The sequence below is a fragment of the Orcinus orca genome, chromosome 19 (assembly GCF_937001465.1).
Source record: "Orcinus orca chromosome 19, mOrcOrc1.1, whole genome shotgun sequence".
NCBI classification, from domain to species: domain Eukaryota; kingdom Metazoa; phylum Chordata; class Mammalia; order Artiodactyla; family Delphinidae; genus Orcinus; species Orcinus orca.
The window spans coordinates 20,172,022-20,192,273 of record NC_064577.1 but is presented as its reverse complement, the minus strand read 5'-3'; the positions used below and the strand labels follow the sequence as shown (position 1 = coordinate 20,192,273).

The 20,252-nt window shown below is 55.8% G+C and overlaps 1 protein-coding gene across 8 annotated transcripts; it reads right to left on the bottom strand.

Moving 5' to 3' along the window:
- Window positions 1-88: 88 nt before the first annotated feature.
- Window positions 89-17,325, bottom strand: FLCN (folliculin). Of its 8 annotated transcripts, none has more exons than XM_033422656.2 (12): window positions 17,218-17,325; window positions 12,704-12,976; window positions 11,263-11,409; window positions 10,093-10,314; window positions 9,095-9,255; window positions 7,416-7,507; window positions 5,755-5,930; window positions 4,273-4,386; window positions 3,391-3,514; window positions 2,253-2,384; window positions 2,034-2,139; window positions 89-1,373 (listed from the first exon to the last, which is right to left on the bottom strand). In XM_033422656.2, the coding sequence occupies exons 2-12, from the start codon at window positions 12,950-12,952 to the stop codon at window positions 1,172-1,174; spliced, it is 1,725 nt and encodes a 574-aa protein (XP_033278547.1). In that variant the 5' UTR covers window positions 12,953-12,976; window positions 17,218-17,325; the 3' UTR covers window positions 89-1,171. The 8 variants fall into 8 exon arrangements, with proteins under 8 accessions (XP_033278547.1, XP_033278545.1, XP_033278546.1 ...); XM_033422654.2 differs by having other exon boundaries at window positions 12,704-12,979; window positions 17,218-17,319; XM_033422655.2 differs by lacking the exon at window positions 17,218-17,325 and adding an exon at window positions 17,079-17,207 and having other exon boundaries at window positions 12,704-12,979.
- Window positions 17,326-20,252: the final 2,927 nt, after the last annotated feature.

Sequence of the window (20,252 nt, the reverse complement as noted above, 5' to 3'; positions counted from 1 at the left end):
CACTGGTGTTACTTTAAACATATTATTTTCTATGACTGATCCCAAGAAAATCTGAGGTATCAAACCAATAAAACCATGTAGTCAACAGTTTATAAAAATATATCTTTATTATTTCAATGTTCTTGCATGATACAGATACCTAGTCATATAAACATGGTCTTCCTGTTAAATATAAATTAAACACAAAAAACTATAAACAAATCAGCAAAATTACCGGAAAATCCTTCCAAACCATGAATCCTTATTAAAAGTGTACACAGGGGCGATGAACCAGTCTTAAACTACCATACTCTGAAACTTAACTGCAGCCAAATGTAAACGTTTAAAGAAGCAATAGAGGGCAAAGTGATATGGAATAAAACTATGATGGGCTTCTCAACTCCACATCCAGTGAGCCAGGCCAGCCAAACGACTCCATCTGACATTTCAGCAAAGTATCCTCTTTGTGTAAAAAAGATCAGGGCTCGTCCTCAAGCTACAGGGTAATTTCAAAGCAACCACAGAAGAGCACGGCCAGAAGACTTGGTCGTCAGGTAACTTCAGAACACGAATTCCAGATGATCCAAAGAGGAGGAAAACATCCACTCCACCCCAAAAGGCATTCCCAGAGCCCTAACTTAAAACCAGATTACTAACAATGACTACAGATCAGAACATAACCTGAAAATTCACAAAACTCACATATGCATGCACTACCTGGAAAACCCTTGCTGAACTTGAGAACAGAAAGGTTCAACCTCAAGAGAGGGTATGACATTGCGGCTAAGATACCCCAGGCGGAGCTGGCCCGGCACGTTTCCCTGTAAATTCTGAGATCAGCACCCACGAGAGGCACGAGCTGCACACCTTCCTCACGCTCTTCTCTCCCAGGGGTGCGCGAATGCAGGGGACTAACTGTCACAAGTCTCTCACTGCCCCCTTCAGGGCTGGAGCAATTCAAATAGCTTGTGGGATGGTGCCAAGAACTACACCAGGCCCGCATCCCACACAGAGGGCAAAGTTCAGCCCCAACAGTTTCCACTCCTTACTAGGAAACAGCTTCATGCCAGCAGTTTGGAAACGGGAGGACAGCCTGAGAACGCCATCACAGACCTGTGTCCGAGCTCCGCGGCAAGGACGGACGTCACCGCGTCCCAGGAGGCCCACCCAGACACAGTGTCCCGGGACGGGGTCAGCTGCGAGGCTCTGAGGCCATGGGGCTGCGGACCGTGGACAGGAGGTGCGACTTGTACGTCTTGCTCAGGCCTGTCATCCAGAACTTGAGCAGCTTGACGTTGTCCTCCTCGGACGCCCCGAGGATGCTCAGCAGCTTCTGTGTGTCCTCTTTGGGCCGGCTATCCACCTTGGTGAACTTAAAGAGGACCTTCACTTTGCTGCAGAAGACCAAAACCAAACACTCAGCTACCGCAGCACCATCAGCAGAGTTCTGGTCCTGGGGCCTAAACGGCTTCAAGACCAGCAACGGCTCGGCAGGCACAGCGGGAACTGAGACAGGAGAGGCGGCACAGCAGAGCGGCGGCTCGCGCCTGCACCCAGGGTCTCCCGTTTCCCCACCGCTGCTGACGCTGGTGCAGCCAAACAGGGAGATTAAAAAGACAAATGTTCCTCCCATTCATAAAAGGGACAGGTGGCTCCTAAGCTCCATTGCACTGTCTGAAATCAGAACAGTGTTTGACTAATTAAATTTGACAGAAAATTACTAAGAAGGCGGGAGGAAATACAGTAACTTGCTTAATAAGGAGGGAACGTCTGCTCCCCGACCTTCCAATTCTTAAGTTAACTAAGCATCAAAATAACTGCCTCCCTTGGAGTGCACAGAGCAGCTTGAGGCTCAGGGGTGCGGGCTCACCTGCTCCAGGCCACCCAGCCAGGTCAGCGCGTGGTGGAGCCCTGCATCTCTTGTCCACACCCCCTCCCGCAGCAGCCACGGCCTCACCTCTGTCTCTGGCCACGGCTCCTGCTTCTCCTGCTGCCGGCAGCCCAGCCCTCCCCTGAAAGCACAGACTCTAGGGGCCGAGGTGGCACCCGCTTACTTCATCCACTCTTCCTTGAGGCAGACGAGGCACTGGTCGACCACGTCCACCGACAGATTCTGGTTGGTCAAAGCTGCTTCCACTTTACTCAGGATGGTGGGGCCAGCTGGGGACAAGCGGGGCACGGCGGGGGGGTCAGCACGGGGAGGGCGGGGGCGGCCTCAGTGCCCCCCAGCCCGCTCGCCGGGGGGAGAGCAGGCCCTGCTCAGCGGCGCCCACCTCGGTCTGCGGCCACAGCACTCCCACTGGTCACGACAAACTCGTGCTTGCTGAGGGACGGCTCGTCCTCACAGCCGGCCGGCTGCAGGCTGGAGCGGGCGGCCGTGTGCACTTCCACCACCACAGCAAACTCTGCGGCAACACAAGACACGCTGCCCGTCAAGTGCTCTTCACCCCGGGACAAAGCCCCTCCTTTGCAGCTCCCAATCATCTCAGATCATCTGGGGAAAACTCCAGCCGCCTGAGCTGACCACTGGCACCTAAAATCTTTGGTAGCTTGTGAAGAGTTAAGCGTTCACTTTTGACTCAGTTAAACTAATAACACACTGTATTATATTACTACAAATTACTGCGTATACCTCCACTGGTCTAATACCAACCAGCCCTGGGAGAGTGGCCCTGCCACAACCCATTTTACAGATGGGGAAACAGACTCAGAGAAGCTAAGTGACTTGCACAAGGTCACATGGCTAGTGGTGGTAACAATATCAAGCCCATCTCTGAGACGAGAGCCTGTGTTCTGAACACTGCCTCTTGGACTCATGGCCCAGCCTGGTTGCTGAGAGGGTGACAGCTCTGTGACCAACCTTCCCACCGCCCTCACGGATGTGCCTGGAGGAGGCCTAGACATGCCGGATGCGGGGATGTGCACCCACAAAGGGATGTGCTGACTCCCGACCCCCCAGACCAAGAATGAGGGATGCCGATCGGCTTCCTGGCTCTGTCTAGAGCAGTAAGCTTGTCAGTCAGTCCTGAGGGCGGAGGGGGCAGAGCAAGGGCCACTGAGCTGATGAGCACCGGGGATGGATTTCAGGCAGATAAACACAGGAGAACAGAGAGGAAGGAAGACCAGGAGGCGGAGGCTCAGTCCAGCGCCCCCTGAGCTGCCCCAGGGCCCAGGGCTGGGACCCGCCCCACGGAGAGCCACACTCCAGGGAGCAGCCCAGCCCAACCCTCACCCATCTTCAAGACAGACACTAGAAGCCAACGCCACGGGGAAAGCTGGTCCTGCAACGTGGGTCTTCCCGCCTGAGGCCAGCAGGCATCGTCCTCAAACCCACAGCTGAAGTCCAGTCACGTGGTTTCACTTCTGAGCCCTGACGTGCAGGGGCTCAGCCCGGACCGACGCGGCACGTACCTGAGGCCAGCACGTGGGGAGGGATCTGCACGTGGGGGCCGAGCCCCAGGAAGTTGCAGCGGTAGGCCTCCTCGTACTGGCTGCTGTAAGGGATGACGCGCACACAGCCCACGGGCAGCATGGTCTGAAGGATGGAACAACCCAGAGCTGAGCGCTGCCCGACCCGAGTCCCTCACCCACAGCCCACGAGCCCCCTGCAGCTCGGTCCAGAGCCCTCGCATCCCGGCCCGCTCTGCAGGGTTAACTCCTCCATCATTCTCCGACTTCACAGACGTTCGTCTCTTCCCTCACCCACCAAAGGGATTCTAAATTGTCTGAGAGATTGTTTCGTCTTGTACCTTCACGGGCCCAGACAGACGGCTGGCATGCACACATGCTTAGAGCCGGACCTGGGCCTTGGCACCCCCTAAACCTGGGGGACGGAGACAGCACGCCACATGTGCACTCCAGCCAGCCCGTCAATCAGGCTCTGTGCAGAGGACCACGTGGGGACCCAGGCCCGCCTCTGTGGCACAGGTGGCTTCTCAAAGGGATGCGGGGCTTGGGGAAGGGCGGATGGGAGAGTGATCAGTCTGTCAGGACAGCATAGACTCCTCGCTCGAAATGAAAGCCAAAAATGACTACCTTTTTTTTTTCTTCCTTTTTTTTTGGCCGCGCTGCGCAGCCTGTGGAATCTTAGTTCCCTGACCAGGGACAGAACCTGGGCCCTCGGCAGTGAAAGCACAGATGAATACCATTTTTAACAGTGGAGAAAAGCACAGGTCTTAGATTCAGGCGTGAACCTCTGCAACGAGGCTCTGGCACATCTTAACAGGTTTTTTAAAAACCCACTGGGCCAATACCGTCCTGCCACAAAACACAAAGGAAAGCAGATCCTCTCACCCGAAGAACTTCAAAGGCTGAATGGACAAGGTCTGCGTCTCTACTTTTCCAGATCACCTGGTTCCCCATGAGGACGTGCCAGGCCAGTGTGCGGAAAGATGGGGCACCCAGGACCTGAAAAACACGGTGCACTGCTTTCTGTCCAGAGGAAGTTACTTGTGTGTTCGTCTAGAAACTTTCTCCGTAGAGTGAAGGAAGACGGGCAGGAGAGCGGAAGTCACCTATCTTCTCGGGGAGGCTGGGTGACGTGCCCGAAACCAGGAGGAGGGATGGCCCTGTGCTCACACCTGAAGGTCCGACCCCAGGGCTCTTGTACACTTCAAGATCTTTTCCCCAATTCTATTTTTAAAGATTTGAAGCAGATAAAGTATTAGCTTTTTGCAACACGTACCCTCTCTCTCTACACCCTTAACTTTGGCCTAACCACTTGAGAGAGAGCCAGGGTTGTGAGTCTTCAGCACCGAGGGAGAGCTCGGTCCAGATGCCGGCAGCCCAGGGCCGCCCGCTGAGTGGACCCCCGTCCGGAGCCCCGGCTCTAACCATGTCCTCTGGGCTGTGAGTCTCTCAATCTAGGGCTTGTGACTTCCTCATCTGTCCTGTTTTTATCCTGCTTTAATCAATTCCAATTAACTCCGCGGCACTGACATTTTAGAAGAGCTCAGCCTGTTGTCTTAGGGCTTGTGAAAATGGCCAGAAAAAAAGAGGAGGCTGTGACACTGCCTTTTACCAAACCCTACCAGCCCCCAAGGACTCCCACCTCCGGTGGAATTCAAGATCCCCTCCAGCTGTAATCCACATCAGCTGTAACCCACTGTAATCAACAAGGACTGCGGCCAAATCAAGGGCGATTTAAATGAGTGGTTTTCACCCCAAAGCCCCACAGAACACCTGCCGGTAAACCAGGCTTTACTTCATTTTCCAAAGTAAAAATAACTGTTTTCTGATAGAATTCATGCTCAATGTAAAAGCAAACAGAGAGAGGGTCTACGAAAGGCCAGCCTGCTTCGTGATCTAGCGGTCACTCCCGCTGCCCTCCCGTGCGGCGAGCAGCCCCGCCCCCGCCCCGCCCCCCCGCGGTGCAGGCTCCCGCGGATGCAACTCCTAGGGTCGCACGTTCAGGTTGTTTCCAGTTCTTTGTAAGAAAGGCCACCGTTTTCAATTTGCAAAGCATCTACGCTGTGTGCAAACCAACAATGCTGTTCAATTCCTTTAGAAGGTTCCAGAATGACAAGATTAGAGAACCATGAGAAGCCAACCGTTGGGCCTTTCTTTAGAGAAACCCCCTGCATCCTCACTGAGCCTGGGGCTAAGACACCCCAGATGCCCCCTGTCATCTTCAGCCACCCACCAAGAAGGTTCCTGGTCACCCCTGAACACAACAGACCCAAAGGAAAAGGCGTGCTGGATGGAGATGAGCCGGAAGGAGAGGACGGGGCTCTTGTCCTGAGTTTCTGATCCGGGCTCTACCTCTCTACCGCCTACCTGCCTCATGTGCCGAAGGGATTTAAAGACAGAGAGCTTTCGGGGCTGCCAGTTTCCACAGTCTGAGAGCAAGGACGAATCCGCTGGGCACTTGGTCGGCTCCCGCCCCTCGGCCCCCTCTTTCTCCTCCTCTCCAGCCTCAGAGCTGCCCCAGCTTTCCGATTCCTCTTCCAAGTCTGCAAGACAGACAACAAATTCAGTTACAAAATGTGCGTCCCTAGATTCCTTCGCTCTCTGGATGCAAGTCTTTGCACACGACCACTTCAGCCCAAGGCATCTCGTGGTTAAACCGGCCAGAAGGCTACTGATTTCTGGTTCGGACCAGCTGTCTACGCTACCTGCTGCCACTGGAGTCCTGGGGTGGGCCAGGAGTGTTCAGTCTGCTATGTTCTGTCCACTGCCGGTTGGAAAAGTCAAGTCAGCGCTAAGGACGCTAACAGTGTGTGGGCGCTCCCCTAAAGATGTCCACACATTCTGTCCTTTAATCCTCTCGCCTGCCCTGGGTCAGTACTGCTCTCCCCGTCTTACAGAAAGGAATATCTGCTATCTGAATTCATCGTCACGACAACCCCAGGAATGCAGCATCCTCACTGCACAGCTTGAGTGAAGGGGCCTTGCTGTGCGCACAGGACACACACATCTTGGAGCCCGGAGCTGAAGGCAGGTCTGTACAGGCTGCAGCGTGTGCTCTGAACCCCTATGCTCACCCTGTGACCAAAATACGACCCAAGACGAGACAGTGAGCACCGCACGCCTGCACTCCTCTCCCCCGACGCACTCGGCTCTCCATGCAAATAAATCTCACCAGCAGACTGCCCTTGCCACCGTCACTAACCTAGAAACGTGTCATCGCTCCGATAAATGGTTCCGGGCCGACCGTACTGTGAGGGCGCGGAAGTGGACCGCGCTTCTGTCTTCTCCAAGCGAGCCCTGCCCTTGATGAACCCGCCCACCCTCCCCTTCGCAGGGAAGCCTGCTCAGGTGCAGGTCACCGGACGACAGGAACAAGTTCCAAACAGCTCCAGCTTGTTCAGGTCAATCGTTTGCAAAAAGAAGCACGTTGTAACAGAGGACACACAAGACGCATCATGAGTCTCGTTCACCCCGCCCCACATTTGAGATCCTGGACCTATGTCACTGAAAATCCAACCATCTCCAAAAGAAAAGCAGACTCCCAGACAACCCTGGGCAGTTACGTAGAACACCGAGATGTGGAGACCTGATTGCAAACCTGGGGAGGGCCGCCCAGTTACCAGGAGGCTTGGGAACCACCGCCCTGATGAAAACCTCGGGTCCAACTAAAGGACACCATTTTACTGTTGAAGAGCAGAGAGCAGGTCCCCATCCAGACAGGCCGAGTAAGTGCTTCTTGTACGATAGGGACACAAAAGCCTCACTCAACCCACCTCTCCAGAGCGACAGCCCCGGGGACGGTCCTTCCCAACCTGCCCGGACAGACTCTTACACGTGACTGTCAGGGAAGATGAGGCAGGAAATCACAATAAAACCACGAAGAGCAAAGGGCGAGCTTTTGTAGACACGGCTCCTGGGGCCCCCTCCACCAGCTCTCTCTGCTGGGATGGAGGAGAGGGGAGCTAAGCACGGGCCGACCCCAGGCCACCGCCGGCAGAGGCTCCCAGCACAGGCACCTCCCAGCTCACCCGCCAGCTGCTCCATCTGGACCAAGGTGTCCTCAGTGGGCGCGCCTTCCAGGAGCTTCTCGGTCAGCCGGCTGCCGCACGCCTTCAGGAGCCTGGGAAACACAGTGCCACCTATGCAGTGTTCTCGCCAAAAGGAAAACTAGACCTGAAGCCAATCAACCCTCCTGAGCTAACGACTGGTTAACAGAAAACATGGGCATAAAAGAACGAGTTGAGAACCACCACGAGGATTCGATCAGCCACAGGGGTTCCTACAGGACGCACAGCCCAGGCCTCTAACAAAAGGCAGGGAGGCTGGGGCAGAGGCGCACGAGGCGCTGCTCTAGACTAAGAGGCCTGGCACGATCCGCGCCTGTGTGGTGGTGCGCTGGTCCCAATGCCAGAGTCAACTCGGAGGCAAAGCAGGAAACGTGAACATGGACTGGACTGGATGATGCTAAGCAATGAGTCCATTCTGTTGCATGTGATAATGGGTTTCTGGTTGAAGTGGTACAACTAAGATTTGCTTTAAAAAACATTCCAGAAAAAAAAAAAAGTGAAGGACAGATGAAAAATCAGTGAAAGGTCGCTAACTGCTGAAGTAGGAGAGGGTGAAGTTCCTTGTAGTATTATACTTTGGGTCTGTCTGAAATTTTCCCAAATTAAAATAATTCCTAGGGGCTTCCCTGGTGGCGCAGTGGTTGAGACTCCGCCTGCCGATGCAGGGGACACGGGTTCGTGCCATGGTCTGGGAGGATCCCGCATGCCGCAGAGCGGCTGGGCCCGTGAGCCATGGCCACTGGGCCTGCGCGTCCGGAGCCTGTGCTCCGCAACGGGAGAGGCCACAACAGTGAGAGGCCCGTGTAACGCAAAATAATAATAATTTCTAAAAGATAAGAGGAACTGTCTGCCAGGTGGGGGAGAAAAATATTTTTCTCTTTAGTTTGCAGGTTCTCAGAAGCTGCACTCAAGGATTATATGTGAGGAACGTCACCCACACCAGGACCTGATTTAGGTGATGCTGCACAGGAATGAGAATCTGGGGAGTCTTTGGAAGGAACATATCCTGCAGTGGGAGGAAGAGAAACAACCTGTGGCCGGAGGACAGACTGTGGTGGTTTCTAAGTATGTCCAGAAATCTGTCGGTACTCCTCCCTTCCAACGGCGGGGCCCGGTCCTCCCCTCCCGCCTAGGCTGAGCTACTTCTACCAACCAGGTGCAGGCAGGGCCCGTGTGCTGCTGAGGCTGGGTCGTGAGAGCCAGCAGAGCCCACCTCGCTCTCCCCAGATCACCCGCACGACCGTGGCGAGCAGAGGCCTCCCGCCCACGGCCAGACCGACCTGCCAGCCCCGAAGGAGCCCAGCCTTCACACGACAGCAGCTCCGCCTAAGGACCAGGGCCAGAACGGCCCAGCTCAGCCCCTGTCTGAGTCCTGACTCACAAGTGCTGTGCGAGACAAGCACTCACTGCTGCTCACAAAAAGGGAGACCACTGGTCTTGGTCTAGGAACTTCACCTTAAAATTATGGCTGGGAAGGGAGCTCCACCTTAACGCGACTTCCACGCAATCAGAGGCGAGAAGGACTGAACCCAGTTCAGGACTCCCGCGTCACAGCACAGACCTGTCAGCAACTGTCCCCCCCAAGCTGGGCACAGTCCGGCCAATGCCCCAGCAGCCACGAGAAGACCGAGTCTGGTTACCAGGCAAAGGAGGTGTGCAGGCACGCCCACAAGCTGTCATCGTTCGTCAAGGACGTCAGCGAGCGGGCAGCGTTGCCGTTCCTTTGGTGCAGGAACGGTGTGAAAGCAGTGTTCATCCTCTGGGCACGCTGTGGGCACCCAAACTGCTCCGCCTCAAACACCTGACACACAAGGGGAAGGGGAAAGACCCTTAACGACAAAAGCAGCCAGCAGCCCAGGCCCCAGTCTGCTCTCTGGGCCAAGAGCAAAGAAGGGCCCCGGGTCTCATCCCAAAGAGAACAGCTTTGTCCCCCCGCTGGATCAGAAGCCACCTGACAAGAGGCTCAGTTAGGAGTCTCTCCTGCGGCCTCCCCGACACCGACTCTTCGGCACGTGACGGGGCTCAGGGGGCATCTGCGCTTTCCAGGCACCCCCGTTTCCAGGCACGGGGGGCTTCTGCTGCTCAGACCCTGTGTGGGTGGGACACGTGACCACTTCCTGCGATGGGGGAGAGGAGCCCGGCCTCCAGCCCCACCTGTGCACCCCAGCAGGCAGCTGGGCAGCAACACCACTCCAGCCTGACCACAGCGCGCAGACCCCTGCTTGCCTGCGATGGACATAAACACGCTGCTGGGGCTTAAGCACTGTTTGTTCCCAGAGCACCACTGGCCTATCCTGGGCGGCCCTGGAGATGCAGGGCCGTGGCTGGAGATGCATGGTAGGTGCAGGTCTGTCACACCACTAGTGGACAGGCTGCTGAAATGATGGTCAGAGGAAGCAGAGACAGCGGGGATCAAACCAGGCCTCTGACTGCAGTAAAGGCAGAGCCAAGCGAGAAGCAAGACAACGACAGACTCGAGAGAGACACTGAAGCCAGCAGGACTGGCTGGCCCCGGGCCTATCGCCGCAACTCCGACTCCGCGGCGGCCAGGGGACCCCCAGGCAGGAACGCTGCCCTGCTCCTGGCCCCTCGCACACAGCCCTCCCTCCCCCCACCCACTGCCCTGCCTCGGGGCCACCTTGAGCGCCTTGCCCTGGAGCTCGTCGATGATCCCACGGATCTTGCCCAGCAGGAAGGGCCAGGAGTTGATGAGGTAGATGCGGTCCATCATGATGGCGATGATGCTGTACCAGCGCTGGAAGCCCCGGGCCAGGCTGTCCTTGATGAAGAATGTGTGGCTGAACACAAAGCCGTGCTGCTCATCCCCAAAAAAGATGGGGCCCTCGCGGCCGGGGCACACCTGGGACACAAGGACAGCGCTGCAGGACACCGCCCTCTGCGCGCTGCAGCACTCAAACCCTCGCGCTCACTCTTCTTTCTGCGCTAATTAATCAGCATCAGTTACAGGGAGAGTGGAAAGGGCAAGGATGAGAAAGGAAAACTCTGCTCATCTCTCCCGTGACCGAACTTCCTAAAGAGAACGTTCATTACCATGAAACCCAAGGACCAGTAGGTTCGTTAATTTTTCTTACCTTGAGTCATAAATAACTCGTATACAAGTATTACATCTACCCCAGGCTCAGATTTGCCAACATCACTCATCTGGAACATACCAGAGAACTGGCAAGTCAAAACAGCCACTGCAGAGTCCACGTAATAAAAAATCTGCATATGTTATGTGTAGGAGAGAACTGGATCTCCCTCACACCACACCCACTCTTACACACAACCCCACCAGACACGATCAGCTGCCCACCGGCAGGGACACAGCCAGGCGGGCACATGGCAGCAGTGAGTGAGGACGATCAAGTGGGGCAGTGACAGGAAGTGTGAGCGACTAGACTGTGAACTCTGTGACAAAGACACAGAGGCTAAGACAACTCGACAACGGCAGCCACGTGTCTTAGAAACACAGACTCACGCCTCGGTCGGCTAAGAGAGCACGTGATGAGCACTGAGGCTCTGACGTGACAGAGACGACACGAAGCTGACATCTGATGGGAGCCACACACCTACAAACACTTCACACCTTAGCAACACGTCCACAAAGAACGAATAATGAAAGCCTGGTGCTTAAAATGGTAAGTTAGCAACGAACCAGGGTGCAACGTGACTCACTCCAGGACCTGCCCGGCCGTCTCCGGGCTGCCGTCTGCCTTCCTTCCCGTAACCGACACCGAGCTTGCTCAGGGCGTGCTGGCGCGCACCTGAGCGACTCTCGCAGAGGCCCCGGGTCACGGGTGCTCACCTCACAGCTCAGGCTCCGCACACAGGCCTGGCGGACGATGCTGAAGAGCTGGGGGTGGTTGGGGTGCTGGTGACTGACGTACTTGATCGAGGTCTCCTTGTCATGGCTGATGTACCCAGGATGCCCTGCTGCAAGTGACCGGCAGCCCTGCCCACGAAAAAGGGAAGAAAACCAGTAAGCCAGCAACATGCTTGCTGACTCTTATGCAAATCTCAAGCAGAAAATTCAATCTGTTTTCACATAAGAACAACCGGCTCCTAGAGTTATACTTGACTGAGGATTTCCGTGTTTCCCGAGTAGGAAAGTCAGGATGCACACATCACAAAGGTCGTCAGAGGGCATCGAATCTACTGAACACAGAGGTCACTGGACCTCATCTACTGGCACTTATGCAGCAGGGATCCCGAAGAGCTCTGTACCCATCACCTCACCTAATCCAAGGAGCAAACCTGTGAGACAGTTACCGGGAGAATCCCCACCTCACAGGAGGCAAAACTGAGGCCCGGAGCCTCCGTCCTCGATCCGGGCACGACCACTTGGCAGGGACCTCGTGCCAAGGGAGGCTGCCACACTCTGGCACTGGCGTGGCCGCCTGAGAACACATGCTCAGACCCCCTGCCATGGGGAAGGGGCCGGACCGGCGGCCCTGGCTGCTGCCCCTCTGAAGCCACCATCACGTTGGCGCCAATGCTGTGAGCCCCGGCGGCAGCCCCCAACCTGGGACTGCGCACAGAGGCCCCGGAGCCAGCCCCTCCCTGGGCGATGCAGGACGCCTCCCAAGGCCGTTCCAGCTCAAGGACCCGCCCCCAAGGCCCCCACCGCGCAGGCCTCCTTCCCGCCTGCCTCTCCATCACAGGCAGCGGCGTTCCCAGCGGAGGGCCCTCCCCACCCCTGCTCCCCACCCTCGATCCCTCACAGTGAATCACTCAAGCTCGAGCTCAGCGACTGCTTCTCAGCGGAACGAGGCTAACACGGCTGGGTTGTTGTCCACCCTGCAGTGACAGGTCCAACGCCACTCTGATTTCCAGTCCCGACCCAGGGCTCCAGGTGAAGCAGCAGCCTGGTGCGGGGACCTAACCGTCATCCCCCAGAGCTCACGAAGCGGGCAGGGTGCCCGCGAGGAGGACGCCAGACTGACGGACGGGAGCCGAGAAGGCAGCGCGTGGACACGAGTGAGCGAGGCGAGGCCGGAAGGGCAGGCCCCACGGTGGTGGCCAGCGTCGGCTGGCCCAGGGTGGTCTGAACAAGCTAAAGCTGGGACGCAGGGAAAGGACCGGAGGGAAGGAAAGCAGCAAGCGCACACCGCACGGCCCACGGCGTGCGGCCTCCTGTCCACCCCCAGGAGGTCAAGCCCGAGCTCCGGCGGCGCCCGTGAGGCCACGCCCACGGCGCGCGGCCTCCGCGGAGAAGAAACGCCCCCGACGCCCCAGCAGACACTGGCCTCGCACATGTCCGACTTCTTGGGCCCCGGGCTGCTGGACTCCGCGCTAGCCCCTTCCGCCGGGCTGTGGGCCCGGAGGCGGCTGCTCATCTGGATACCGCCCTCCTCTTCCTCAGCGTGCTCGCCCCGGCCGGGGCCGTCCCCGCTCCCCGCCCCTTGCGGAAGCGGGGCGTGCAGGACCTCTGTGCAGAAGAGCGTGCGGGGGCCGTGGAGCTCGCAGAAGTGACAGAGCGCGACGATGGCATTCATGGCGCCCTGGAGACTGTGCCAGGCCTGCTGGGGAGAGGAGGGAAATGCCATGAGCTAGCCCCAGAACCTGCCGGCTCCGGAGCCCAGTGACCTCTGCTGTCCTCAACAGGCTTCTGTCCAGCAGAGGCAGGTCACCCAGCCAGGCAGCACTGCCCAGCACCCACTCTGGGCCAGCACTGCATCGGCGGCAGGGGACACAAAGCAGACACCGTCCCTGTCCACAAGGAGTTAGGACAAAGAGGAGGGGAAACTTAATGCGGGATCACACAGAAACCCTTCAGTCAGGACTGTGCCGGCAGGGCCACGAGGTGGGCAGATGGGGACGGACACACAGACACACAAAGACACACACACACACACGCGCGCGCGCGCCGCCGCCCTGGGGGCATCTGTTCCATGGACAGCAGTGGAGCGGTTCCCGTGTGCCGGGCGATGTTTCAGGTGATGTGATGCCGCCTCACGGAGCTTACCTTCCAGGAGGGCAGGGACACACGGCACACCGCTTCCTCTAGTGCGGTGACCGCATTAGGGAGACAAGGACAGGGGTCCAGGACAGAGAAACACTGGAGGAGGGGGGATGTAGTTTCGGACAAAAGGATTCCCAGGTGACAGCGGAAGGAACAGAGGGCACCACGGGGGCTGAGGAGAGGCCGTGACGGGGCCTGAATGTCTGCAGAGCCGGGGGGTGAGGGCAGAAGACAAGCAAGAGGTGGATTTTAGGGACCCTTCTAGGCCATGGTAAGACCCTGAACTTTTCTTCAAAGATCAGAGAACCTTTGGTGGGTTCTGATGAGAAACACAATAAATTAGAATGTTATTTTAAAAGGTCGTTCTGGCCACTGTGCAGGAGCCAGGGCGGACGCAGGGAAGCGAGCTGGCCTGGGCCAGGGTGGGTGGGGGAAAGCGCTGAGGACCCTCAGAGCGTGAGTGCGTCCCAAAGAGATATGCAGACGCTGCTCACGGGCGGACTGTAGAGCACAAAGAAGGAAGCGGGGGACGTGGGGGATGGAAGAAGACGGCCGAGAGCAGCGCCTACTAAGCCTCCAGTGGAGATGATGATGACAGGCCACGGGAGATGGGAGTGGGGCAGCCAGGGCTGGGGGACCTAGGCCCCAGAGCTCAGACGTGGGAGGGAGGAAGAGCTGGTCAAGATGACAAAGGAGGACAGGCAGTGAGGTGAAGTCCAGTATCACGCCGGAGACCACGTGAGCAAAATCGCCCCAGAGGAGGGCAGCAGAGGGCGGGGAGGGCGTAGCGGGAACGCAGGCGCACTGCCCTCTGCGGGGAAACCTTAAAGGTGGGGCGTCTGTCCACTGGGCTCCAGCAGGTAGTGCAGAAACAGAGGCGGGACAGTGACCGCCCAGCCGACGTGACACGTGTGACACAGCAGGGCCTGGGAGCCAGGCTAAAGTGGGAACAAGTCTTCTCCAGACCACAGCATCCAAGAGCCACGTGTGGCAGCTCAGATCCGAATTAACGACGATGAAGAGCCCCCCTCCTGTCTCGCCAGCCACATGCGGCTCGCGGCCACCATTTTAAACGGACAGCACAGACCGTGGGAGGGCCATTTCTATCACCACAGAAAGTTCTCTTGGACAGCCATGCTCAAAGCAGTGAAGGACAATTTCAGTTACTGACGTCTGACTGTGTAGTGGACACCGGCAGGATCTACTGGAGAACGCCAGCCCCCATTACAGAATCAAAGGTCAGACATGCTCTGTGCTCACCCCCTGGTCAGCAGGCGCAGGCCTGAGCGTGGCCTGGCCAGCCAGAGGCACCTGCTTGGGACGCTGAACCCAGAGGACAGAGGCAAGGCAGCAGACAGTGTGAACATGCACAGCGGGGGCGGGGAGTCCGCGGAGCAGGTCCCGGGGAGCGGCACCCTCGCCCACCGGGCCTGGCGGGTCCCTCCACGGGCCCTCGAGAGGCCTCCCGCTGGCGGCCGCACTCATAGCCACTTCGCTACCCGCCTGCTCGCTCTGCCACCACCCGATGTCTGCGGTCAACCACTCAGCTGACATGGGCCGCCCACCTACCCGCACAGGCTAGTAGGAGCGGCAGAGGCCAACCCAAAGGAGACATCTGGGGGTCAGACAGGGGACAGGAGGGGCAGCTGGAGGCCATGGCGGGCCAGGGCACGGAGGGCTCCCGGAGGGAGCTGAGCAGTGGGACAGAAGACAGTTTAAGACAGGAGGACATTTAGCTGGAAGACCTTAAGCTCCATGGAGATTCTAACAGCAGAGGGCCAGGAGGGCAGGGCCGGTGAGGAAGGCCCTGAACGCCGCCCCCAGCCCTCCAGCGGCTCGCTCCTCACGCGCGCGGCCTCTCCCTGCACGCCCTCTGCTCAGAGAGGGCCCTCAGCAGTGCTCACACCCAGCCACCTCTCTCAGCTCCCGACACACAGTGGGCACCAAACTGACGGGGGGTAGACAAGTGAATTTAGGAGCTGCCTGGAGAGAGGACAGTTGTTGCCACAGAAAGGGGAATGCTCGTGGATGATGTCAACACGAACCTCTACACCCAGCAAGACCACACAGCCACCACCCCGCCCAGGTGACAGCCAGCAAGGCCATTTCCAAACGAGTCAGGCACTGCAACAGCGGTCAATACCTCAGCTCTAAGACCTGACGCTTTCTAGGTAAGGAAAAAAATGAGAGCCAATTCTAAGAGCAGTGGGCATGGGGAAAAAAAAAAAAATGCAAGCAGCTTACAGCCAATCTCAAGTGAGAACATCACACAGAGGATGTGGTTCTGAGTGGCTCAGCAGGCCACTTGCCTCGTAAGCAGCAAGCGACGGAAAGCCGATGTTGTGGTCAAAGTCTACAGCCATGCTTCATAAAGGAGCCCTTGTGATACAGGTACTTATATTTATATTTAAATGTCTATATAAAACATAAGATATTTAAAAATATAAAGTCCTCATCCTTCCTGCTCTTGGTTATAAGGGGGCAGCACCCACATCATGCCCATTTAACCCTTCCGACCACAGGCCCACCCTTACATGGGAAGGAGAGAGCAGAGGTGATGTTGCTAAGCTACTTCCCGTGGGACAGGCTACTCTTACTTTGCTGTAAATGGGAAGCACTCCTGTCTGACAAGAGTTCTGACTACTGGAATCAGGGGTGCCACAGCCTAGATAAAACTTAGCTCTCCAGACCTGCGCACGCGGAAAAACGTCTGTCTCCAGCCCCGAGCAGCCAGGTGACCTCCGACAGGTCCAAATACCTCTCTCGGCACTAGCCTAAAGCTGCGCCCCACAGGCCTGGGAGGGAACTACGGCCCGTGGCACCCGAACTCGGGCAGCATGAGGCCGGGTCTCCACTCACTCTCGGATTCCAATCTCTCTCTACCGGATGCCCAACAGTCCTTCCTTTCCAACCAGCCTTCCAGAAACCAAGAGGCAAAAACCCTCCCCCGCCCCACAGGCTCAACATTACACCCTGAAAGGCAGGGTCCTGTCCACGCCCCCTCCCATCGCCGACAGTGACGTGGGCACGACCCCCTCCCGCGGTGCACCCTGGCCCGGGTCCCTCTACCCCACTGCGGTCCGCCCGAGGACCACGGAAGGTTAAGGATGCGCTGAGCCCGGCAGCTCTCGACCCGCATCACACACGCTGCAGCTCCCCGAAGGCGGCCCGGCCTCGTGCACGGGGGACAGGCGTGTGACACCCGAAGGTACCGCGGCGTCGCGCCACTGTCACTCAACCACTGGTAACCGGGCGCCTCAGCATGTCCTCTCGGAGACCCGGGTCCCCCGGCCACTCCGAGGGCCCCCGCAGGGCTGCCAAGTATCCCCGCGCTAGGGACCCAGTGCCTCCGGCCGCCGCGACCCACCCCTTCCGCAACCAGGCCGCGCCCGACCGTACCCGCCATACTGGTCGTCCCCTCAGCTCAGGGTCGCCGAACCCTGCCACCCCGCCCCTCAGCCCGGCTTCCCCGGCCGGCGGGCTCGGCCCCCCTCAACCTGGACCGCGCGGCCCGACTGACCGGACAGGTCGGGGAGCCGCCCTGGCTCCAAGCTCCAGGTCGCGTCGCGTCGCGCCGCGCCCCCCTCCTGGGTCTCCGGCCCTCCCCTCCTCCTCACTCTCTCGGCCTCCCTCCGGGTCCGCGGAGTGGCTCTCCTCACCGTGTACCCTCACAGATCCGCCGCGCCCGCCTCAGGGCGCGTGACTCGGCCGGGAGGTACCACCGCCCGGGCCGAGGAGGGGGAGCGGGCCGTCCGACGCCCCCACCCCGCGAGGCGCGCGGAGCCCCACCAGACTCGCAGCCCGGGAAGACAGCACGAGCCCGGCAGCTCCAAAGTCCGGCGGAACGCTGCAACAGCGGCCCGACCCCCTCCGCCGCCCCAGCCCATGCCCCCACCGAGAAGCCCGGAGTGGTTCCGCCCGCGCGGGCGGGGGCGGCGGAGGAAACCATTCCAGAAGGGGGGAAGTATGCTTTAATTAAAAAAAGTTTTTAAAGAGATTTGAGGAAAAATATATCTATCCTAGGACTCCCAGTCCACACCGAAGGAAGAAAGAAAGAGAACGTCGCGACGTTATAAATGACGCTGTAATTCCTTTTCGTTTCACCGTTAGTTTTCATTAAATTTCCGTTGGAATCAGTCTTCGGTGGAACGTGCGGGCAGGGGGCGGGGCGGGAGACGGTCGCCCGGTGACGCACGAACTGCGCGACGCCGGGGAAGGCGGGGTGGGGTGCGCATGCGCGACTGGCTCCCTCTCTTCCCTACCCAGCAGCGCGTCAAGTTTTTTAAAAGAACGTAGTTATCGAGTGATAATCTTCTTGAACCTGGGCGCCTTTTATTCAGCCTGTGTACTTAGAGGTCAGTCCGAAAGCCCTCAGGGCGTGATGTGACGTGGCCGAGGGCGAGGCCGAGGGCCGCTGGTTGACTTGCGGGGCCGCTTCTCTCTGGCTCATGAATTTTACTGAGTTTGCCAAATGCTCTTTGAAAGCCTTAGTGGAAAGGTTCCAGAAATGTTTGCAGCCTCCTAGTATGTCTGTGCCTTTCCAACTTGTAAAGGAAAACATTTCCAACAACTGTAATCTTGTTATTTCCCATTTTCTCTTAGTGGTAGTTGTTCTTGAAACATTGGTTTCGTCGGGTTTTAAGCCAAGAAAACAAATTGCTTTTTCATTTTGTAACTTTAATTCCAGGAATTAACTTCCTCAGTTTGTCACTGGAGGACACCATCTTGATCAGATTATCCTTATGTCCATGATGATAGGCTAATGGAGGTCCCAAGTGAAGGAAGGTTTATTCAACCACAGACATTTTCAATAAAACTCAACGCGCATTCGACGGCAGCTCGACCCCATTTATGCCATTAATATCTTTGCCAGCACCACTTTTGGAGGTGCTTTCTCAAATAAATCTATAGATCTGTTTAAAAGTAACAACTACAGGGCAATTCCTTGAATTAGTGAATTGTACCAAGGGTTAATTAAACTGACTCAAAGAGGATAAACTTTTAGGGACATTCAACAAAAGGGACATGTCAGAGGTCAGAAAATGTAACCCACCTTATCAGTGGGAAAGGCGATCAAAACTCAGCAGCAATGTTCACAAAGTATAGGTCGCAATAATCCCCAATAATGCTCAACTAAATGAAATACCATGCTAAACTCAGAGCTTCTATCCCATAACAGGAATGTTAAGAAATGTTACCAAAAGTGTTGGATGTACTCTTGCCTGGCATTTATAGTCCAGAACGTGTTTTTCCATCACTGAAATGGGCTCAATCAGAATTAAAGATTTCTTGATGCTTTTCTGCCTTCCTACTGCCAAACGAAGGGGCTTTACTGGGGATGTATTGACAGCTGAGCATCCAGACTGAGGGGGTGCTTCACGGATGCCAGTTGCCAAGACCACAGAGCCAAGTGAAGAGAGAAAAGTAAAAGTCCCACTGTGAAAATGTCCTTTGAGGTTTTCAGCTGCACTCTCCCTAACATATGCCCTTGTGTAGCTATAGAATACAGCTGGGCTTTATCTTTGAGTCAAAACCACCATGTCCCTGAATTAGTTTTCAGTTTCAGAAGGAAGAGGTATGTTTTATTTGTAGGCAAGTTGGATCTAACACTTTTAATCATGTCATTATTTTAAGGGTACTATAATAGGTTCCCTGTTATAAGAATAAATAATAATCTCAGCTTTCATTTCTTGCATTCCCTGGGTGTTTAGATATGTGTAACAGTTTGGGAGTCTGTCCAGCTGCTGAACGGCAGCAAGCAAGTAATGGGTAATATTTCAGAAGGAGAACTCGTGCAGGACTTGTATATCACGTTGAGGTTTTGGGATATTAGACAGTCAACTCTGCGTATAAGGTGTCCGGCCAGTTGCAAGGCAAGAATTACTAGTCATCCAATATTATCTCTTATAAAAAAAAACAACCCTACAGTTTATTTTGCATTTTTTATCACAGCACTTTCAGGAAACTTTAAAAAAATTAATTCTCCTCCCCAATTAGAATTCAACTGATAGCTTGCTTGTGTTTTAATCTAATACTAGCCGCTTCTTAAACCCCAAGCAGCTACTTTTTAGTCTAATAATAAACTGTAACAGTCCATTATGGATACAGGCTTATTAAATGCCTTTTACAATTAGCAAAAGTTCTCTGGTTTCAGCTTTTGATTTTAGAACAGGATACAGATAGGATTTTGTCTTTGTGCACCACCGTTAAGTAATTTAACTGCCTAAAAAGAGTAGCCATCATATTTCCCCATTCACAAGTATCTGATTTACCCTGTCATTTATTTTCTCTGGGCCCTTTGCAACTGCTCAGGCTTACATGCAAATAACAGTTTTCTTCTACAAATTGGCTACTGTTTCAAGTTGCAACCCAGAAACTTAGAATTTACAAATCCAAAACTGCATCTTTGAAAAGCAAGTAATAGAAGAGAATTAGAACACAAGTTGACCATTGGCATAGACAGAGGAGGGAATGTGAACAAGGACGGTCCACCCGTGAATGCCATGCTTAAAAAGCTAAGAGAGGTTTATAAGACCCTCTGCTAAATTATGTACTAGAAAAGTAAAAGCATTTGTCCCTGGTTAGACGACACAGGCATTATATCCTGTTACTAGGGCTAGTTAGGATTCTTCCCAGGAATGTTCTATTATCCAGCTTTGCTTGGGATTCCGATGTACTTACTAAACAAAGTAAAGAAGGTGCCTTCCATGCAGGCCAGAAAAATTCCATTATTGCCCATTTAGTACCATTCTTTGGCTCAGAAAACATCTACTGTCATTTCAAAAACATGCAACCAGATGTTTCTTTAAAGAATACCTTATACCAGTATATCT

Excerpts from the sequence above, each read along its gene's own strand:
- FLCN (XM_033422656.2), bottom strand. The coding sequence starts at position 12,952 with ATGAATGCCATCGTCGCGCTCTGTCACTTCTGCGAGCTCCACGGCCCC. Across the intron at positions 7,508-9,094 it reads CTGCACACCTCCTTTGCCTG|GCTCCTGAAGGCGTGCGGCA; the intron begins GTAACCAGACTC and ends TGTGTTTCCCAG. Across the intron at positions 3,515-4,272 it reads CAGCCTTTGAAGTTCTTCGG|ACCATGCTGCCCGTGGGCTG; the intron begins GTGAGAGGATCT and ends TCCATCCTTCAG.